Source organism: Microplitis mediator, chromosome 5 (assembly GCF_029852145.1).
Source record: "Microplitis mediator isolate UGA2020A chromosome 5, iyMicMedi2.1, whole genome shotgun sequence".
Classification (NCBI taxonomy): domain Eukaryota; kingdom Metazoa; phylum Arthropoda; class Insecta; order Hymenoptera; family Braconidae; genus Microplitis; species Microplitis mediator.
In genome coordinates, this window is record NC_079973.1 from 14,032,425 (window position 1) to 14,057,220 (window position 24,796).

The 24,796-nt window shown below is 32.0% G+C and overlaps 1 protein-coding gene across 5 annotated transcripts in view; it reads right to left on the minus strand.

Annotated features, from left to right (window-relative positions):
* The window catches only part of LOC130668618 (EGFR adapter protein-like), a 374,416-nt gene that overhangs the window by 286,787 nt on the left and 62,833 nt on the right, over positions 1-24,796 (minus strand). For all 5 annotated transcript variants that reach the window (XM_057470973.1, XM_057470976.1, XM_057470974.1 and 2 more), the window contains exon 2: positions 18,510-18,590. In XM_057470973.1, coding sequence (XP_057326956.1) covers positions 18,510-18,590 — 81 coding nt within the window. The remainder of the gene's footprint in view (positions 1-18,509; positions 18,591-24,796) is intronic.

Below are 24,796 nucleotides of genomic sequence, written 5' to 3' on the forward strand. Positions count from 1 at the left end.
GCCCATAATTTTTAACATGGTGATTAGCCGTAAGTTTTCACGTGGTCAAAAAAGCATTACAGTTACATTACGGCAATCTCATAGAGTAAAAATATCCATTAACACGTTCACCGCAACAAAGTTATTATTTTTAAAAACTTATTCATAACATTTTCGAAGTGAAGAATTTAAAAAAAGTAAAACGAGCAATAAATTTATCACACAATTTTTATAGATAGGGGGCCCACTTTGCCCCTAATTTTCGTTTTTTCAATTTTAATGGACACAGCTTATCAATGTTAAATAACAAACAAGGGCCTAAAAAGTAGTGTAACGAGTAAAAAAAAGTAAAGATCATCCCATTTCTAGCTTACGGGGCCCACTTTGCCCCACCCTCCCCTATATATATATATATATATATATATATATATATATATATATTAGGGTGATCCAAAAAATAACAAATTTTTTTTTTTTCTTCCAAACAGGTTCAAAAGTTTCATTTAGATAAAAAAAGACGCCTGTGAAAATTAGAGCTCTTAATATTAACATTAAGAGGTTCCTCATCGCACTTTTCTATTTTCCATAAGAATAACATGGGAAAAATTTTTTTTACGTCTTCTGATTTTTATAAGTAGCTAACGATGCGTCATAGGAATAATTGGCAGGCATGTTTTTGAAGGGAATTGAATGCTCTACAAAAAAAGATTCCTATCATTTTTTGAGGAATCTAATTGTTCAAAAGTTATTTGAGGTTAAAGTCGAATTCATATTCAATTTTGAGATCTTTTTACTTTTCCGGCGAAACTATCAGACCTATTACAAAATACCATTGGACCTTTTTTGTAGACAATTTTATTCCCTAAAAGTTATTTCTAATAAAGTTTTTTCGAATTCCGCATTGTTTTCTAGTTATTTTTATTTTAATGTGATGCTCATAAAAAAATAGTCTTCTGATCGATTTTAAGAGCTTGACATTAAAATAAAAATAACTAGAAAGCAATGCGGAATTCGAAAAAACTTTATTAGAAATAACTTTTAGGGAATAAAATTGTCTACAAAAAAGGTCTGACGATATTTTGTAATAAGTCTGATAGTTTCACCGGAAAAGTAGAAAATCTCAAAATTTAATATGAATTCGACTTCAACCTCAAATAACTTTTGAACAAATAGATTCCTCAAAAAATGATAAGAATCTTTTTTTGTAGAGCATTCAATTCCCTACAAAAATATGCCTGCCATTTATTCCTATGATGCATCGTTAGCTACTTATAAAAATCAGAAGACGTAAAAAAAATTTTTCCCATGTTATTCTTATGGGAAATAGAAAAGTGCGATGAGGAACCTCTTAATGTTAATATTAAGAGCTCTAATTTTCACAGACGTCTTTTTTTATCTAAATGAAACTTTTGAACCTGTTTGGAAGAAAAAAAAAAAGTTTGTTATTTTTTGGATCACCCTAATATATATATATATTAGACTGATTAAAAAAAATTGACTATTTTTATTTTCAAAAATGATATCGAAAATAATGTTTTCAAACTTTAGAATTTTAAAATGTTATAATAATAACTTATCAGCAGATCATTATATCAGAAAGACCAATACATAATTTTGTAGGAAATTGAATGTTCTACAAAAAAGGTTTCTTATCATTTTTCGATAGATTTGATTTTTAGAGAGTAATCCAAAGTCAAATTTGGATTCATGATAAATTTAAGTATTATTTGACTTTTTCGACGAAATTATCAGACTTATCTTAAAATGTTGTAGCTTTTTTTTTGTAGATTGTTTTATTTTCTACAAATTATCTCTTATGAAGTTTTTTAAATTTTTGAAAGTTCTTTAGTTATTTGTATTTACATTTTAATTTGTTCCAAGAAATCTTGTTCTGGTCCATTTTATTTACTTACTTTGAAACGCGAATAACTAAAGAACTTTTAAGAATTTGAAAACTTTATCCGAGATAATTTGTAGAAAATAAAACAATCTACAAAAAAAAGCTACAACATTTTAAGATAAGTCTGATAATTTCGTCGAAAACGTCAAATAATACTTAAATTTATCATGAATCCAAGTTTGACCTTGAATCTTTTAAAAATCAAATTTATCAAAAAATGATAAGAAACCTTTTACGTCAGAACTGCTAAAACATTGGAGTAATAAAAATGCATTTTCACTTATTCTTAGGTAAAATTAAATTCCCTGCAAAAAAGATCTGATTGAAAATTTTCGTCAAACAAGACGTTTCCGATCAATTAAGCTTAATAAATTGATATATTTTTTCGATTTAACATTTTTACTGTTGAATTTTGTAACTGACGAATCAGTAAATATCTCAAAAAAGCATGAATAATTTTTGAAAGAAATTAAATGCTCTACAAAAAAGGTCTCTTAATATTTTAGCCTAAATTCACTTCTTCAAAAGTTATTAACGATTAAAATCGAAGAAAAAATTAAAATCTGAAGTTTTTCGTTCTTAACTCAATTTTTTCCACTAAACGGTACAAATTAACTATTTTGATCATCATTAAGCATTATTCATAAAAAATCTTTCACTATTTAACATTATTCTTACATTATTATTACAAAAATCTATAAATTTCACAAGAAATATCGATTTATTTTCGTTCAATTGATCATTTCTAAACAATTAATTTGTATGTCTGGAAATATTATCATTGTGATATTTAACGATAGAAATTATATAAAAAAGTTTGCTCTTTATATGTTATAATTATTTTCTCAACATAAGCTGAATTAATTTAATTTACTACTCTATTAGTACTATATAATATACTATACAATTTACTAATATATAATATGCTAATTACATTTGCTACTCTTTCAACAATTATTTTTATTTACTTTAGCTGATAATTACTCTAGTAAAATAACTTTCCACACTTCGAAGTAACATTCTCGTAATTTAAGTTTCCCTATGTGTGTTCTTTTTTATTTAACGCCTACGCTCTTATATTCATATTAGTTCCCTGACAACTATTTGGCGGCGCTGGCTTCGCTTCAGGCAAGGCCTATTTTTTCTAAATTCTTTCATATGTATCAGCTATCCAGTTAGTGTAGAGATCAGTGGGTGAACGTGTTAATGGATATTTTTACTCTATGAGATTGCCGTAATGTAACTGTAATGCTTTTTTGACCACGTGAAAACTTACGGCTAATCACCATGTTAAAAATTATGGGCGCGCAAGCGCAGCTGGCTACGATTTAGTTCTCTGACAACTATTTGATGGCGCTACTGTAGGCACAGATCGGTGACAATGGCGGACTATAGAATCAGCTATCCAGTTAGTATAGAGATCAGTGGTATCAGCTATCCAGTTAGTGTAGAGATTAGTGGTTGGTCGCGTCGCGGGGAATCGCCGTTATGTTAATTTTCTTACAACGTTGCCAAATCTATTGACAATTTATGACAGCCATACTAGCTTCTATATTTCAGTTCCGTATATGTGGCAACGTTGAGAATAAAATTTCACTGTCTACCCTCGCATTTTTGAATCACGGTGGAAACACGGTGGGTTTGTTCCATTTTACCACTGTGATTACGCGGTGAATTTACCGTGATTCCACGGTGGGTTGCCCACTGTGTATACACGGTGTTCCCACTGTGATTACGCGGTGGATACATCGTGGAACCACGGTGGTGAAATAGCAAAAAACCACCGTGGAATCACGGTGAATGCACCGCGTAATCACAGTGGGAACACCGTGTATACACAGTGGTCAACCCACCGTGGAATCACGGTAAATTCACCGCGTAATCACAGTGGATACACTGTGTATACCTGGTGGTGAAATGGAACAAACCCACCGTGTAACCACGGTGGATCCACGGTGTTTACACTTCCACGGTGTTTCCACCGTGATTCAAATCTGCGAGGGTAGTTTGATCGCGCTCACGGGGAATCGCCGTGATTCGACGTTCATTCGACATTTATTATTTAATATATAATTAATATAAATAATTATAACTTTAGAAACTCTTTTAATGTATGTTAAATAGATTAAAGAAGGAATAGTTGAATTGTTTAAAGCTAAAAAATTTTCTTTTTTTTTTTAGATTACAAAATAAAGAAAAAAAGCGGGGAATCGCTCATGGCGTGACCAACAAAGGGTTAACAATGTATAGAAAATTGTTGACATCTATTTTCCAAAAACAAAAAAAAACAAAAAAAAAGTTTGTTTTTAGAACCTACAATCCCATAAAGCTAATTCAAATAATTATTTTTGATAACTATAATTATTTTTTTTTATAAATATACCAAGACAAACACATTGTATAATAAAAGTATTGATTTTTCGAATTTTCATAACCAAAAATAAGTAACCAAGTGTTTCTCCATAATTACCAAATCTTGTAATTAATCAACATTTATAATTTTTTCAATGAACACTAAATGCTCATATGACCCTAAATAATTTTTATTAAAAATTATATTCAAAAAAATTCAAATAATTTAATTATAAAAAACTTTGGCTTTGATGTTAAACGTAAACTCAATAAAAAATATCATTGTGTATCACTCATATATGATAAAATATCATGAATACTTGAAAATACTTAGATACGATGGGCTCGTGTCCAGCGTTTAACAGTACAGACATCGCGGCCCGATCTCTATTCTATACAAACCGCGTAACCAGAGCCGTTTCACCAACGTCTTTTCTCAGACGACCTACGACGACAGAAGTATGTGAGATACGCGTCGATTCGCATACAGAAGCACCAAAGAAAGTAATATGTGAGAAACTCTCTTCTCTGTCTTGTTACCCTCTTTTTTTTCTCTTTATCATTTTTTTTCTCCCTTTTTAGATACTTCTTTTCGTCATCTCTTTACCTTTGAGTCGGACCGAGATCAACATTACGTACATACATACATACAAAGTAACTGTATGTATATAAAAGTACGAATAGAAAGACTTCCATCGTATTCGAATGCCTCTGGATAATGGATAGATAAGGGACCATATATGCGAGTTGCGTGGGCGGCATTGAAAAGAATCCTTTTGCAAGTATGTATATAGAAAACTCTGTATATTTTATCTAACTTTTGACCTACCAAGCATCAATGGGATTATACATATATATATATATATATATATATATATATATATATGTATATATATATAAAACTGATTCAAAACATTGATTATTTTTAACTTCCCGCTAAGAAAATCGACGATTTTCGAAAAATTGGGAAGTTATTGTTTTCACCCCGATTTGCGAAAATCGAAATTTCATCAGATGTCGACGTTTTGAGGTCCTAGGAAGATATTCTGACTATTTTTGGAATGATGTACGAGTGTCTGTATGTATGTATGTGTGTGTGTGTGTGTGTGTGTGTGTGTGTGTGTGTGTGTGTGTGTGTGTGTGTGTGTGTGTGTGTGTGTGTGTGTGTGTGTGTGTGTGTGTGTGTGTGTGTGTGTGTGTGTGTGTGTGTGTGTGTGTGTGTGTGTGTGGTCAATCAAAAGAGCTTGTTGGCCATCAACTTTTCTGAAATTTTCAGATCATTTGATCAAGTAGACTCGATAATATTGGCGAATTACAAAAAAAAAATATTTTTTTTTTGTTTTTTATTGATTTCTCAGAAACGACTTATACGATCAACGTCAAAATCTTATCAGCTCTAGAACTTGATAAAATGCGTCGATTGCCGCCTTAGCCATCTTAATTGGAGTATTCGTTCGAGAGTTATCGCGGGAGAAAGAAAAGGTAAAAAACGGTTTGTTGCGAATAATATCTTCGAAACAATTGAACCAAACAATTTCCAAATTTTATCAGCTCTAGAACTCAATAAAATACGCCGATTGCCGCCTCAACCATCAAAATCGGTCAATTCGTTCCTGAGATATCGTGGGAGAAAGAAACGCTAAAATCGGTTTTTTTCGAAAACAATGGCACACAAAAGTATTTTCGAGCTTGAAGAGCTCAAAAATGTATCCACAACAATGGTTTCGAGCTCCTCGAGCGGGAAGTTTTGGGGCTGGCCCGCAGGGTCAACCGACGCCCTGATTTTTTTTTCTCGAAACCCCCTATTAAATAGTTGCGGGGAGGTGAAATAAGATGCCTGTTAAAAGATGAGCTCTTAATATTAATATTTAGAGGTCGCTCATCGCAATTTCCTATTTCCCATTTCAATAACATAGGAAAAAATAAATTTTAAGTTTGAAATTTTATACCTTGATAATGGCTTATTGTACAGATAAGTTCAGGGCTGATTTCGCAGGGAATTGAATGCTTGACAAAAAAAGTATCTTGTCATTTTTTGATTAATTCATTTGTTCGAAAGTTATCGGTGCTTGAAGCCAAGTTTCTAGTAAATTTCAAGATCTTTTGACTTTTCCGGCGAAACTATTAGACTTGTCACAAAATGTCATAGGATTTTTTTATAGACAATCTTATTCCTTACGAATTATTTCTAAGAAAGTTTTCTAAAATCCCGCATAGTTTTCTAGTTATTTCCGTTTTAATGTCAAGCTTTTAAAAATAGTGTTCTGATCGATTTCATGAGCTTGCCATTGTGTTGTCTTTGATATAACTGAATAACTTTCTTCATATAAAAAAATAGAAATTAGTTTAAGTCACTGATGGTGTTGATACGATAATGATTTTTGTTTTCTATAAATTCATTTAAAATTTCACTCAAAGGGAATTGTTAGGTGGTTGAAGGTATGCATTTTCAGTTAAGTCAAAAGTTTATTGAAGGAAATGAATTTTAGTGTATAAAGTTATTTTTTTTTTAGGTCGGTAGAAACTGTCCTTGCAATTGTTTCAATAAAAAAATTGAGTTATTTCATGTTGCTGTATTGTATTGATCCAAAAGAAACAGTAATATGAATCGAGTGAATAGTGCTTTCAATTATTTCATTAATAACTAATTCAAAAAAAAAATTTTTTTTTTGTATTGAGTATTGGAATAATTATGTTACATCTAATATACTTTATTAAATAATCCTGACATGCTTAGTTTTAAGGTAAAAATTGAATAATCGCAATTGTCCTATGGAGGATTCGAACCCAGCGCACCTAACACACTATGCGCAAGAGTCAGATGCTTTACCACTATGCTGTGGAGCCAATTAGGGAGTTTTGGTTTGATTGTGCTTCTAGTACTTTGTTTCCATATTGAATACATACAATCAATTACTTATACATTGATCTAAACGCGACAAATATATGACTCTTTTTAAGAATAAATTTTTTTACCGAATCGTTAATATAAAGACTTTCGTTCAAATATAGTTCGATATTTCGTAACAAATACATTTGAATTCTCGTGGAATATTATTCAGTTTTAATGAGAGTGTACGTATCTAGCTTAATAATCTGTAACTTTTAAACGAATGAACCGAACTGGCTTTTTGAGGTGATGTTTGAAACGTCTCATTAATTCCAATAATTTGTGAGAAATTGAGCATAATCGGTATAGTATTTTCGGAGATATTTCAAAAATGAAATTTTTTCAAAAATGGTTTTTTTTCGAATAACTTGTGACATATTCGATGGATTGATTCAAAAATTTATTCATCATTGAAACTTTATAAGCGGCGTCGAATACCACTCCAACCATCAAAACTCGTTCGTTTGTTCAAAAAGAATCATTGTTGAAAAATTTTTTAAAAAGCGTTTTTTTCTAACAAAGTCCAAATTGTTGAATTAATTGATGACAGTTTATATTTTAACGTTACTAGTTAAAAAACTCCGTTGAATGTCACCTTGAACCTAAAAATCGGTTCATTATTTCCAAAGATATTGCTGACATAAAATAAAAAGAAACTATTTACTATATTATCTTTTTTTGTTATCGTTTATTACTTGAATTTGAGCTTAAAAATGTACAAACAATAGGATTTTCGAGCTCTTGAGCTCAAAAATAGCGGGAAGTTTTGGGGCTGGCCCGCAGGGTCAGGCGGTTTTCAGATTTTTTTTTTTATACAACTTGATCAAATTTTTATTTATATCAACTTTCCACTGAAAATATGTTAAATAAATAAATTTAAATAAGATATTTAATAAAAGTTAAAAAAATTTTTTACTTGGTAAATTCTAATGTTATGAATGATAAAAGATAAAATCATGACTTGGAGTATATGATTTTTTTTATTTTTATTATCTTTTATACCTACTTCATCTTGGTCTATGCTTATGAATATATTTTTTCTTTTCGCGTTTGTCGGAGGCAATGGCAGGATATTAAAGTAGGTACATAGGTACATCCCGACGTTTACTGTAGAATGTAAATATCCGGTTGATGTTTTATCTATATATATATGTATAGATATTAAAAGAATATACTATAGATACAATATATACATAGATCTATGTAGTACATGTTCATCCTTTTGAATACAACGACCACAATTTACAATGAGAGAATGACGGACGAATGGACATGCGCATCTCAAGTTGTAATCAATCTATTTATATATATACCCTATATATTTTTTCAATAAAGTAACTTTGAATAAATGAGAAGTTTCTTTTAATTATTTTTTTTATTCATTTCTCATTTCTTAGATATGAATCTTAAATTTTTTTTCTATTCTTTATTACTAACTGACAATAAATGGCCATTGTAAATATTACAGAAAAATAAAAAATAACTATCAATTACTTGATGTACTTTTTTATTGTTAATAAGTTAAAAAAAATAATTTCTTATTTTTTTTTAATTATTATTTGTTATATTATTATAATAGTTACTTTATGACATTGAGGAATGAATAATAAGTGGTCGTTGGATGTCACAGCAAAATTAAGAATCTCATAAAACGAGCTCCAACGGAAAATTTATGAATTCCAATGACGAGCAATATTCTGTAGCCATTCTTTAGTGGGGTTAATCAAGACCACCCCGGGGAAACAAACACACACTTAAACACATACACACTTGTTAGTATACAGGTTTAAGTTGTGTTGAGTAAAGGTAATTTTCGCCGTAATACTACCCATGAGATTTAGTATTTTTTTTATTTTTTATTTAGAGACAAATTTATTTATCGGCAAGAATACTGTCATTTTATCCAGTTAAAATCTACCATCTAATAAAATCATCTGAAATATACTCAACGAAAATAATTAAAGTATAAACAAAACAAAAAGTAAATTGAAAAAAACTTTACGAGATAAAAACAAAATAGTTGTTTATAAAAATTGGTCTATTATGTTCTTCAAAATATTCTACTCCTCTGAAATGATTTTTTTCATTTGTTTATTTCATATCGTTAAAATAAATATGAATTTTCTTTTTGTAAAGAAAATTTTTCTCTAAAAAAAAATTACTTTAATTTCTAAAATTATTTTTTCACAATATATTAATATATTGAATTTAAAAAAATTTAATTTTCTTAAAACGTTAAAAAAAAGATCACTCCAATAAAAAAATTTGAACGCATTTTTATTTTTATTTTTTTTACAATAAATCGAATACCATTACTACGTGACTCAAAAATGATATTTTTTTTTATTTCGTGAGTATGCAAAAAAGTATTTATAAAAAACGGTATAAAAAATAAATTAACTACGGTATTATATGAAGTTTAATGTAATATGCTAATTAAAATGAGTATTTGACCTAAAGTAAACAAAAGACCTCCAAATAAATGTGATAATATAAAATGTATATCTTTCTATTAGTCTAACATGTAAAGTTTTTCACGATTCTTTTCGACATAATTCTACATCTCGTTAACACGCTCATCAATTTTATCTACGTCAGCTTCTGTAACTCTGTAGAGTTAAGTCATGCGCCGTGAATTGTAATCGTATTTTCTACGTTAATTTCATGGTCTACATGAAAGCGTTTGGAAAAAATTTTTTTTTTTGACACGATAATGTTATAAATATTAAAATTTTTCAATTTAATTTAACTACTGCGCATCTATATAGTTCTTAAATTGTTTATTAATTTTTCGTATGGAAAAAAACCCTACAAAACGTAAGCAAAGATAAAAAAAAATAATAAAAAGATTGAAATATGTAATTACTTTTGAAAAGTTTTTCATCAGGCTCGTAAAAATCACAAAATATTTTACGGTGATATTAAAGAGTGAAAAAAAAGTACCTATAACGAATAAAAACTTTTATATTGTGTATATATTTCAGTTGATCGGCGCGCAAACCACAGTCCCGTGAATTTTCACTCGTGAAATAGCAATCGCGAGATTGAAAAATAGTAAAAAATATTCACAACCACTCTTCTATATTTCTTTTTTATTTTTTAGTAGATTTCATAAAAATCTAACTATTGTATTTGTCCTCATGATGGAATTTTCGAAAAATTTTGCTACCTCTGAACTCAGCTCGATGAGCTGAGTCAGGAAATACATTCAGTTCAAAAGTTTATATATGTATTTATATATATATATATATATATATATATATAATATAACGCGCCGTTCTCCAACGATAGCGTCCGCAATTCTACACCGATCTTAATGAAACTTAGTATACTTATTCTATGGACGATTACCTTGGATAAGTTCGAAGATGAGCCAATTCGGCCAATAAGTTTAGAAGTTATGGTAAATTGAAATTTTGTAAAATTTTCAAAAAAAAATTTGTTTGCCGCTTTAACTGGATGTAACTTCTAAACGGAAAGAGATAGCTTATTTTTGTTTGTTCTATGTGAAAGCTCGTCCGATTGCCTACAATTTTGACTATACAGCTCATTGATTGGACCATTTTTTCTAGTAGATAAATGATTTTGAACATTTACAAAATATTATAAAAACTAATTTTATGCAGGTTTTCACTTTGATTATAGCCACAATTTCAAACCGATCACCTTGAAACTTAGTATACGTATTTTGTGGGTGACTACCTTGTTCGAGTTTGAAAATGAGCTCAATCGGTCGATTAGTTTAGAAGTTATAGCATTTCAAAATTTTCAACATGTCCAAAATTCATATTTTTACTTATTCTTCCTTCAATATCTTTTGAATGTGATAACTTATCGACTTTATATAAAATTCATCTGAAAGCTCTTCGAATAAGCTTTAATTTTCATGCCTATATATATGCCTAGACCACTGAAATTACTTATTTTACCATTTATTTAATGAAATTTTGCTATTGCATTAGTTCTCCTACTTCTTAGTACATTCATGGAGCTACTTAAATTCATATTATCGCAGTGTGACAATTATAAAATCCAAACATCTCAATTCAGTGGGTATATACAATTTCGTTTAATTGACAGTGTATAAATGATATGATATATCAATAACAAGATTAACATTAGTTATAATGATAATATTTTCTATATCGACTCGTCGTTTGGTATTCTAATAGGCTTTTTATTTCAAATATCAGTACTAATTTCAAGTATGACACTTTGATGTATCACAATCAATTTTTAATTTTAGAATATTTTATTAGTAGATTTTATTGAAAGCAAATTATCGCCTTTGTCTTTATGGTAGAATTCTTGAGCATTAAAACCATAATCTATCATAATTTTTCGAATAGGGTCCGGAATACCATTGGTCCGATAGTTTAAATATATGCATACGTATCTTAAAATAACGTCAAATCAAAACATATAGTGCATTATCATCAAAAATTCTTCTGAAGTTCATTTAGTTAGCATCAATTTTGACATTATACTTAGAATTATTTTATTTTCTTTGTTTTATCATCTCGAGAATTTTTACGAAAATGTAAAAAAAAAATTTTATTTTATTATTAACTTTTATGTGAACAGTGAAAAAAATTCAACGAGAAATCTACTTCCATTTTGGCTGCCGAATGGCCTTTTTTTCAATTTCAAACTGCTATTCGACCTTCAATATAAATACAATATTAGCAATAATGAAAAATATTCAAATTAAAATTTATTAATTGTTCGAATCAGAATTAATAATAATAAATAGTGTTTATTCGCGGATCTAAATTTCATATCGCAAGTCAAGATAATGGGAACAAATACATTTTTTTTTTCATTTGTTTAAAACAGGGGGATTGATAACAAAAAATATAAAATTAAATTTTTAAGCCTTTAGACTGTGGATGTTAATGACTGATGAGTAAGTAGTTTTTCATATGATTCAAGAGCCATTTCGTTTGTATGACGACTTCAGGAAAACACAAATTGTCTACAACGGCACTATGTGTGCAGAGACTTCATGTGGTAAAGACGATAAAGGCTAAGACGTGGCTTACACAACTACATACAAGCATGTTTTCATCGTAGAATGAAGAAGCACACGTTTGCGAAAGTTCAACGAACTGGTGAGAATGCTGGTAGGACACAGCAGTTTCGAAGTTTAAGGTGATGTGGTGCGTTTGTTCAAGAGTCTTTAAAAAAGTGTATCAAATGCATTTTTCATGTTCTCTTAGTCATATTTCAAAGCACTTAAATTACAAATAAATTGACAATTATTGCGCTCATTTAACTCTCTCCCTTTATCTTTCTCTCTAACGCTGAATATCTGTTTGTTACACTCAGTTGATTATAAATCATTGAATTGGAAATGTCGACAGGTGACAATTTGCCAGACAATAGAAATATGAGCGAAATTCACGAAATACGAGACTAGCTAACCATCGAATGTATCTCACTTTTTGTTTACCTTCTGATGTTCTATACGTTATAGCACCTCAGTATCAAATTCTCTTCATGGTAGGTCTATATACGCGCTTTTATGTCAATGGATTTTGCTGATGGTGGATTTGGGTTACTGAAAATGCCGCTAGACCATTTAGGTCAGGTTTATCTGATCGTATTCTAAAACTAGTTGATAAATTTTTATTAACTCTTTTAATATAAATGTATTCGATAAATTCAAACTATTCGAAACTTTTCGAATTATTCATAACATATTCGTAACTTTTTGAATTATTTGATGCCAATCGAGAAAATTCCAATTAGCTTTCGAATATTCAATTTTTGGTTAATAGTGAGCTTACAGGAGAAATTATTCTTGTCTAAAATACTACGGTATTATAGTAAAACAGCAACATGTCGGCCGCTTGACAAAAATTGAAATAAGCACATGCAACAATTTCTATGGCCACAGTATAATAGTTTACAATGGTTACAGTAATTTGTGTTATAATCGTTGTCAATTTTATAATGGCCATACACTGTAAGAAGAGCGGTGTTAAAAATGGACTCATTTTAACTCCGCGTGGTGTTAAAAGGAAATTACACCGGTGTAGGAGGCGTAATTCGGCGGTGTTAAAATACCGGTGTTGAACCGATGTAAAAGCAGGGTAAACTGCGTCCGCTCAGAGTATTAACTTTGGGAAGCTTATAAAACGGAAAAAATATCTTGACACACACACACACACGCACTTAAACACGCGCACACACACACACACACTCAAACTCACGAGTGCACACACGCACACAAACGCGTGCATGCGCATGCATTCAAACACGCAAGCGCACATTCCCAAAATAAAATATTTTAACACCGGAAAATTTCATTTAACACCGGTAAAGAATATTTACATCGGTGGTGGCGTTATTTTTACACCGCTTTTGGTGTTGATATTTAACACCGCGAATTTTAACACCTAGACCGCTTGGACTTACCCCGGTGATTTTTTACAGTCTAGTAATTTTTGCAGTATGTTTACTTCAATATCTTCAGGTGGCTATCGTGGTCCGGCTTCATTATGACACCATAGCATTTCAGACAAGAATAATTTCTCCGTATAGTTTTTTTAAGTAATCAAAAGTATTTATCTCGTAGATTCGAATCTTAACTCTATATTTACCTCTGACAAAAATTTGAATTTTTGAATAAATATCACAATTTTAAGCACGGAGGGAAGTTGATCGCATATTATCCAACGTAACATAGTATATGCAGTATATATTCTATATTAGACTGGGCCAAAAAAATCGATTGTTTATTTTTTTTTTTCAAGTACATTAAAAATATTATTTGGGATGACACAAAATAAATTACTGTGAAAATTTGAGCCTTTAATATTAATATTAAGAGGTGAATCATCGCAATTTTTGATTTTTTTTAATGAGTGGTTTTTTTTCTCATAACTCTCAAACCATCGAGATAAACGAAATTGATTTTAATGCATTTCTCAAAGGAAATTAAATGCTCTACAAAAAAAGTCTCTTAACAATTTTTGCTAAATTCACTCCTTTAAAAGTCATTCAAAGTCGAAGTTAAGTCAAAACGACTTCAATAACCTTAAATGACTTTTGAAGGAGTGAATTTCGCAAAAATTGTTAAGAGACTTTTTTTGTAGAGCATTTAATTTTTTTTAAGAATATTACTTGGCTTTTTCCGGAAACTCATTTTTACATGAATTACAAAATTCCGAAGTTAAACAATCAAATTATAGAATCATACCAATGTTCAAGGTATGATTATAAAGAAACGGTTCATCTGATGAAAAATATTAATCTGAACTTTTTTGTAGAGCATTCAATTTTAGAAATGTATTCAAGTCAATTTCGTTTATCTCGATGGTTTAAGAGTTATAAGACAAAAACCCGCTTATAAAAAAAAATCAAAAATTGCGATGATACACCTCTTAATATTAATATTAAGGGCTTATATTTTCACAATACCTATGCAGGAGCTGCCAAAGTTGAACGACGGGGCCCAGCACTGGGTAACCTAGCTTTGGCACACCTATATTGGCCCATGCTTGGCTCAAGATTGGGTATTCAGTCCTGGCCGTTACAATGATTACCCGGGCTTGGGCCACGACTGGGTAACCTAGCCTTGGCCGTCCAATGACATCCCAGACTTGGGCCAAGGTAGGATTACCCAAGTTTGGCTATACCTATAGTTTAATAAGTAGATCATATAAATGTATCAGTTCAACATTAATAGGTTTGTCCAGTAGTTACCGTTTGGACACAGCAACCAGAAGGACGGCAGTTTGCGCCCAGAGCCCAGCAGAATTTTTACCGAGTTTTTTTCACATCATTTACCTCCCTTCGATAGTTTAAACGTTAATGATCATGAACTCTACTAGGACAATTATGATAAAAATTTTTTTTAACAGGGGTTCGCACTTTTTTCTCTATTACACTCAAGTCCACGAACGGTACTATCTTTGTTGCACTTGTGCAGTAAATGGAAACTTTAGCCGAGTTTTTCTCTTAATCAAACGAATATTGTCAAACAATTAAAGCGCACTTCGCTAGATTAGACAGTAATGCATCAAAGTGCGCTCTGTGTTTTGTATTGAGAGATTTTATTTCCGAAAAAAACCCAGCGAAAAATATCTGATAACCCCTGTTTTAATTAAATTTCTTTGTTCTGTCGATGTATGGGCCAGGTCTGGGAACTAAGCATAGGCCAGGTCTAGCAACCAGGGCTGGCCCAGTTTTATTATTTCAGACTTTTACCAAGGCTGGCTTATAAGCTTGGCCCAAGGTTCTACATAATTGGGCCAAGCCTGGGCCCGTCGTTTTTTTCGTCATCCCAAACAATATTTTTGATGTATTTTAAAAAAAATATAGTCAATTTTTTTGGCCTAGTCTATTTTATATGCCTTCAGGCTATATATTTTATCGGCCCAACATTCTACATCAAAATGATGATACTAAACGCAAATACTCATGTGCTACCAAATAAATTTTTTGAGCTTTAGGAAAAAAAAAATACATAGAGAAAGTTGAATTATTTTAAATAAATGCAAATTAAAAAAAAAACTTTTTTTAATGAATTATTGCTTTGTATTTTGTAAAGAAGATGAAATTTAATTAAAGTACTGAAAAAAAATGTCAAAAGCATTTTTTATTTAGAGTATGATGAGGCATCTAATAAAAATTTAATGAAAGACAAAAATAAAAATAAACTATTACATCCATGGGTTTTTCAAGGAACAAAAATTGCATCGCAATAGTGTCGACAAAGGAAAGAAGAAGGATAAAGAGTAAAGAGACAATAAAGTAAAAACTGAGAGAAAATAATTGGGGAAAAAAAGAACATAATTTAACTGCCTTTCTATTTAAGCAGGCTAAAATTTTTACAATAAAAAAGAATCCCGAATTTAATATTTGTTCGTTATGGGAAGAATTTTTTATCATTTTATATGAGTGTAGAATATTTTCCGAATGAAAAACGAATAAAATATTAATCATTATGTAACATAAACTTTAGAATAATCAACATTGATCGTGGTTTAAAAAGATCGATATAATGTTATTTTTTTTTTTTTTTTCAAATTAAAACAGGAGATTTACATAGAAAATTCATAAAATTTATAAATAATTATATGTGATAAGCTGAGTGAAAAAATTTAAGGACAGTTTTATTATCTTGCTGAGGTCCCCTACATTATGTGACAGAATCTTGCGATCTGCGTAAGAATGTACCAGCATATTTTTCCTTTCCTCGCTGGCTCTTCACTTCTCAAGTACCATCCACATTCCCATTATTGCGATAAGAAATAATAAATAGTGCCGAGAATAACATACAGACGATAGGTTTTACCAAAAATACGAATAACAAAAATACGATCAAGTTGGACTATTAATATGTCTGTACAACATACAAGCATAATAATAAACTATACGTAATTTGTTCTATATATGTCACTTTCTGGCATTTTTAGGGTCCAAAAAGTTAATGATTAAGCTATCTTATGAGTCTGATGATCCGGAAAAAATTCCAAAGAAATATTTTCACACGAAAAAATTTTTTTATATTGAGTGTACTCATATAAAATATAAATTGGATAATGAACAAAATTGTTTTTCTATTGGTTATAAACTAGAGCTTACATCAGTATTATGCAAATATTTTGTCCAACCAGTAAAGAATGTTATTAGATTTTTTTCACTCGATCAAATTGAATTCCTTGACTATAGTGAATCCCTCGATTTTATTTAAAATACCAATGACAAAGTCAAATTCCACACGTTTTCCTTCTTTTACCTTTGTATACAGAGATTGAAAAACTTCTGTACTAATCATCAATTTTAAAAATAAATAAGAATAAACGCCTTAATATTCATATATTTTTTAAACCATATTTACAGATAACTACACTGAAAAATAAATTATCTGGAAAAGTAAAGTCTATTCCATAAAAGTCTACTATTCATAGATGTTAATGTATGGCATTACATTAAGAATCGGCACCCACATGTAATAGCTCATAGAAAGTTTAGAATCGATTGAAACCTGTAAATCAAGCAAATCAGTAAAGCTGCGATTCCTTTAACGAAAAATTATTATTACAAATTGTTATTTTAAATATTTTGTATGTGATCGGTAAATTTATGAGTTTCCAAAACTGAAAATCAAAATATTCGAAGAGTGTCATCATTGAAAAAATTATTTAAATTGACAACATAAGTGAATATTAAAAATTTAATGTTTATTTTCTAAATATTAATATTTTAAATTAAATAATATAGAAGTAAAATATTAATAATTTTCTTTTCAGTAGATATGAAAGTTTATATAGAGGGTGAAAAGCAACGTAATTTATGAATAATGTTGTTAAAAAATGTAAATAAGTATTGTGACGACTAACTGAAGTTATCAGTTGTCGTGTCAACTCTTGTGAGAAAATTGTTCGAGTGTAATTTTCACTCGACTACATTTGACGCAACTCTATTTCGACCGTTACCAAAAGATAACACCATAAACATAAAAATGATACACAGCAAAACTTGAATAAATAAACTCAAGTTGTAATAAAAAATATACTTTTTATTACTTATAAAACACAATTCAGTTTTTTTTTTGTTTCTTTTTTTTTAAATTACTAAGTTTTAGACTTTAACTAAAAACTTGAGAAGCTTGGGAATTTGTTAGCATTTATCCACAAGACAATTTAAGACACCGTAGGGACTTTTAAACTTTTTATTTTTCTACTTTTTGATTCAACTCGTTTTGTTCGGAATTCAACACTTCTTTTTCGTCTTTAGCCGCGAGCTAAATATTCACTTACAAATAAGTAACTAACTTTACTACTCGATTGTTTTAAATGTTAAAACATTTTTCAAAGTACTATCATGAATTCTGTACTGAATCTATATAATAATCCTCAATGGTACGTGTGTACAACAATACTAGTATTATAGATTCCATAGTAGCATATGTGTGTGTATATATATATATATATATATATATATATATATATATATATATATATATATACTTAACAAATAAAATCGATAAACATCGAACGTAACATGTATCACTCAGGATAAATGAACAGTGGATATAATACGTGCTTGAAATACTTCAATGCAAATAAAAAATCATAGGTACATAGAAAAATATAGTCGCGATGAAAAAAAAAATATATTATATATTTTCCTTGTGAATACGGAAATATACTATGCTTAAAAACGTTGTCAACAATGAATTACTAATAATAATCATTTTTTACCTGTAGATATTGAATCAAAAAATTTTCACATTTTTTTTTTTTTTTAATTAAATTTTTATCAATTTTATTTATTAATATTATATAAATATTTGTGATAAAATTTTTTATTCATATGGAAAAAATTCAATTATGATGAATTTTGGTAATTGTCAAATAATGTAACAACACTTACCCGCAAATTCTCGAGTTGTGAACGAACAAACTCTGCTCGTTTGGCAATATCGGGACTCGCCACTGGAAACGAACCCATATACTGGAAAAAAAAAAAATTAAAAAATCATAAAAGATAAATAACTATATATTCTGATTTGATTGATTACATAGCTATGTAAATACCGTTGAAATAACGTTAAAAAAAAAATAAATGAAACAATTTATTGCTCTCTCAGAGTCCGTAGCGTAGTAAATTATATCATTTTTTTTTCAATCAATTTCCAGTTACAAAGTGTGTTGATTTTTTTAGTCATTTATCACGCTCGATGTTGATGTTACAAATTTAATCATTTTTTTCTATGCATCTTTAATCAACGCAAACCATGTATAAAACAATTGAGTTTCTCAAAATAAATCAATTTATTACTAACAATACAATTAAAACGACTCATCACACACGATCAAAAATAACATATTGTATTTAATTAAAAACAAATAAATATGTAAATTAATTTATAAAAATCGGGTGATCCTTGTAAATATTTTTTTCCCTTTAATAGTTTAAAAAATAATTATAATAAAAAAAAAAATCTAGTCAACGGTTGACCCCGCGGGCCAGCCCTAAAATTTTCCGTTGTTTTCCAGCTCGAGGAGCTCCTTGAACTCGAAAACATTATTGTGCATTAAAAACTCGATTTTCGAAAATTTACAATTTTCTTAGCGGAAAGTTAAAAATTACGTAACAATAAAATATAAAATGTAAAAATAAAACATCAATTGAAAATCCAATAGCATTTAACTCGATGCACTTGAGCAATATTAAATGTCACGAGATTGAATACGAACGTAATTTAATAAATTGGTGATCAAACGTACAAGGGAGAAATTAATTGTCGAGCAACCCTTATCATTTTGAACAGGATCCAATCATGTTCATTCGCGGAATTCGTTGAGAGATTTTATATTGTTATTCTAAATATTGTATCACTGTTATCCGGTATACACGTTTACTTTATAATTATTGTAACCATTAAAAATTAAAAATTAACGACAAGCCAAGATAATTGAATGTACAGTAGGACCTCGTTATAAGACTAGTTCGGGGCTGTAGAGGAAAAAATTCGTAGAATTGAGGTACCTCCACTATTGTGCTTAACAGCGTTTGCGCCCAAACTTCGCTATAAGACTATCGCCGTTTTGCGTTTTGTTTATGTATTCGGTTCAACTCCACTCTATTATACAGTAAAGTTATTTTATATATGATCATAAATAAATGATTATATATAAGTAATAATTTTTTTTTTGATGCGAATTTGTCCTTATCGGAGTAAAAAATTCGTAAACAAAAACATTTCGTTTGTAATCATTTTTGTGCAAATTGAAATGTAGACCTCAACTGGAGCTCAAAAAATGTCATTTTCATCCTGACAAGAATGCGCACATATAGTCATTGATAAGACCAGAAGTATTAGCTACTCACCTCAAGCACTTATTACCAGGAAACTTATATATCAGACAATAATAAAAAAAAAGACGGAATCATTGAAGACTCAAATTATTCGGCGAAAGGAAAAAGATAAAACTCACTCACCGGTGATGTTCAACTCGATATAGAATTTTTCCTCGGCACGTGGTCAATAATCGTCGTCGGTCTGGCGTCCTCTCGCACAAAGATAAACGTTGCAGTAATTCAAACACTGATCACCTTCCAGTACTAGCCGATCACAGCAATATCGAGCTCCAATTCATGGAAATTAATCGTTAATTTTATCGTAATAATACAATCTTGACTCTCGTACAATGCAATAACAAAAAAAACTCGTCAAAAGTATCAAAACATGTGTTGGCAAACTCGTGGCGCGTCCAGAATGGCGACAGGTCGTTAATGTCGTTATCTTCCTTCAATTTCCATTCATGGTACTTGTACTGTTCACCAGATGGGGTCTCGGTTGTTTGTCTAGTAACTCTCTAGTTAAAGTCGGCTAACAATAAACTTGAAATTATTACTACCAAGGAGCAATTTATCGATGATTGTTCCTACACTTGAAGTCATTCAACATTTTAAAGCCCCAAATGGCGACTGAACACGTTTTTGGTTGTATAAAATGAACATGAATACGGTTAACTCCGTGTCTTCTCAGTACGGTTGATTTACCAAAAACTTATTGTAAACTGCTCGTAATTTATCGTTATCAATTAGCATTAAGCTGCCACCAACCCGTCTGAATACTTTCGGGCTTGGCAAGTAACTTAACAATTCATCGAGAGCAGCAGCTTGATTATGTGTCATTTCCACGATTGCAGGTACTTTGTTGTTTGATAACCATCTTTTGGCTTGCCAATCGACCAGATTGGATTCACGTCTGGTCCAAATCTTACCGGTAGCTCCGTCATAATCAATTCCAAACGTTTTAATGGCATCCACGCCCGAGATTATCTCGTACTTCAGCGTCGCATCACTGGTACTTCCAGTGGACTGATTTTATCCTTGATCTCGACTGGCAACGTGATTATGGCCTGTACGATCATTAAAGAGCCGTCCGTGACAGTAGCCGCATCATATGGCACAAGTCAAAATTTCATACCCAGTTTCTCTCGTCAATCTCTCATCCACGCGTGGCTCCTATATTTAACAAGGCTTTCCTCGGCTATTTGTCGAAGAATACACTTTTTCTTGTCTTTGTTCTCGATACATACATGCCGATGACCTGGCAAATCCGAAGCTTAATGCTCCTTCGAACAGTTATGAACTCATTGGCATACTGTGCAAGTAATTACGTGCTTGTCTTGCAGCAGACGCCATGCAAGCAGCAATAGCGATGAAACGAATGTCAAGAGAGTCGGCAGCAGAGCTCGAGCACTTCTACACCTCGTCCACTCAGGTGCGACAAAGCATTGAAACTCTGAAACGATCAATGCCAGGAATAGACGACTTCTTGATCTTTCTGACCATACAGCGGTTTGATCCTGAGACCATGAAGGCATGGGAGAATCGTTTGGGTGCGTCTAAAGATCCGGCTACTTGGAAGCGTCTATCTGATTTTATCTTGTCCAGGCTTCTAACTCTCAAATCCTATGAGCATTCGAGCCATCCCAAACCCGCTGCAGCGAGACCGTCCAATGTCCAGGTACACTACATGGGCCAAAATCTTAACCATCGGAATCCTCAGCAGCCGTTCAGATGCAACATCTGCTCAGAGGATCACCCCACCTCTCGATGCCCGCAATACTGCAATAAAACCGCTGCCAAACGCAGCTAGCTTAGCGCCAAGTATTATCTCTGCTATAACTGCTTAGGGAATCATCTATCATCTCCTGTCCTTCGCATCGGCGCAGCGGCAAATGTGACAAGAAACACTACTCTTCCATTCATTAGCATCTTGCAAAAGCATCACCAGAGCGTCGTTGGATCACCAACGACGACACCACGAACCAGCGTGGGACTCACGTAAATTACACAAGCAGTCAACGAAGATCTGCATCATCGCTGAGCACGGCGAGAAGTGCAATGTACGAGTTTTAATTAACCAAGGGTCTAAAATCTCCCTCATCTCTGAAAGGGTGATACAGAGGGTCAAGCTGCAACGGAAGCTCATGTCATTGCTAATCGTTGGCATCGGAGCTCGTTCTTGCGCAAAGACCCGAGGAATTGTAAAGCTCTAGATACAGGCTCACTTCGACGCAGCTGCCAGTCTGTCTCTGATGGCCCACATTCTACCCAAGTTAACAAAAGCTCTGCCATCTTGACAACCATCCAATTGCATCTAGCCTCACCTACAAGGTCTTCAACTCACTGACCCAGAGTTCTACTTATCTGGTGCCATTGATATGCTCCTTGGCGCTAACATATATGGGCAGATCCTTGAAGAAGGCGTAATGAAGAGAGCTTTAGACACCCCCCCTGCTCAGCTGACCAAACTTGGATAGGTCATATCAGGACCTTCTGGTCCCCAAGTTGCGCTAGCGAATTGTCGAGTCCATCACGTCAAGCTGGATGCCGATCTACATGAAGCACTTCAGCGATTCTGGTCATTAGATGAGATTCCCAGAAGCACAAAGTCAAAGTTGTCCAAGGATGAAGAAGCATGTGAGGCTCATTTTGTTGCAACCCACTCCAGACACGACGACGGTAAATACATCGTTCGACTACCCTTCAGAGCGCCCGCGAGCCAACTTGGAGACTCACAGCCTAAGGCATTCAGATTCTGTGCAGCCTATCCAAAAAGTTTCAGCACAACCCTGTCTTCCATCGACCCTACTCCGAGCTCATCGAGGAGTATAAAAAACTCAAACATCTGGTACGAGTGCCAAGTCCTGCTCCCGAACCAGAAACTGCGTATTGCCTACCACATCATGGCATCCTGAAAGAAAGCAGCCTTACCACCAAATTGCGAGTCGTCTTAAACGGCTCCAGTGTCACCAGCTCCGGCAAATACAACAACGATTTGCTTGATTCAGGCACCAATCTACAGATCAATCTCTTTGATGTGCTGATGTACTTCAGACTATCACGCTACGTGTTCATGGCTGATATTGAAAAGTTTTACCGGCGAATTAAAGTGCATTCTAAGGATTGGAAATTCCAGCGCATATTATGGTATCTTAATCACCAACTTGTCACCTACGAGCTGACTACTGTTACCTACGGCACCGCTTGCGCTGCTTTTTTGGTTCTGCGTGCTTTTCTACAGTTTCTCCAGGATGAAGGAAGTCGCTTACTCGAGGTTGGTACATAGACGATACGGCTGGGAGAGCGGACTCACCAGAAGAAGCTCGAGCGCAAATCACTCAAATAATTCAGATTTGCAAGGCGGGTGGCTTTCCAATCCAGAAGTGGAATAATAATCATCCTGATGTGCTAGCAGATGTTCCTAAAGAACGAAAACTAACAAACCTAACCAAAAATTCAGTGAGCCCTCGCTGTCTCAGGCCCTAGGCCTTGGCTGGAAACCGACGTCCGATACCTTTCACTTTGACCTTGAACTCACGACAGAAGGACCCATCACCACGCGCAAGGTATCATCACTGATTGCCCGGATCTTCGACCCACTCGGCTTCCTATCTCCCGTTGTGATCGTAGCTGAACATTTCGTGCAAGAGCTTTGGGTTATGAACCTGCAGTGGGAAGATGAACTAGCCCACGCAAAATCCTTATGTTCCCTCGATTTTTTCCTGGAAGCGAAAATGTAAAAAAAATATACAATCCTTTGGACGTTTACAGCGAGTCAAAAATCGTAAATTATTAAAAGTTCCTAGCATTAATAAATATCTTGTAAGTAAGGAAACTAATAACACCAATACAATTAATGCAATAATGGAGTGAAGTGATGATGTACATGCCAATAGTGTTGAACAGAATCAAACTGATGTCGATATTGAAAGTGTCATTCTTAAATCTGTACAACATAGATAGACGAAACGAACGATTTCTTAACGTATTTTTTTTTCAATCTTGATTATCATGACGGCATAAGCACTGCAGCAGTACAGATAAATATCCCAATGAAAAAAGTAGAAGACAAGAATTGTGAAGCAAATATACAAATTTCGAAGAATGTCCGAGATTCAAGTTGTGTCCCAATAAGTGTGGATCTTACAAAATCTTGTCAAGGTTTTCATAGACTTTCTTCAATTACTACAGATAAAGTTATGAGCAGTGTTATTAGCAAGTGTCTCATGCCTCTTGACTTTACTCCCAAACTGTAAAGCCTCAAAAATTGACCAAAAAGACAGTTTATTAATTACATTAATGAAATTTAGAACTGTGTCACGATATTTAGATATCGCGGCATCTTCGCATTAGGTCGGATGAGGCAGCAGATGGCAGCACACGCTGCTCAACACGTCTCAGATATTATTATTATTGTCGTTACTATTATTATTATTATTTTATGTATTATCTTATTTTATTTACTGTATGATTATTATTTAATTAATTTATTAGATACAAATTGCGTTCAACTTAGTAAAATTTACTGAATTTTATAAACGGTGAAATGGATTTTAAATACGCTGGGATAAATAATTGCGTATCTATTTATTTGGATTATTTGATTATTATTATTATTATTTTGGTTGGTTGACGCATGCGCGTCAACGCAACCGTTGGCCTCGGTAAATTTATTTAATCTAAATAAATTTACGGGCATTATGACTAAACTAAGGGAATATTTAGGTATAAAATTATATAATTAATTATACTCTGGAAAAAGAATGGCCATTTAATGTCGAGAGTGGACAAATTACATGCCAAACAAGTCATTGCATTATGTTGGTGTCGATGAGTACATTAACATGCGACAGGTA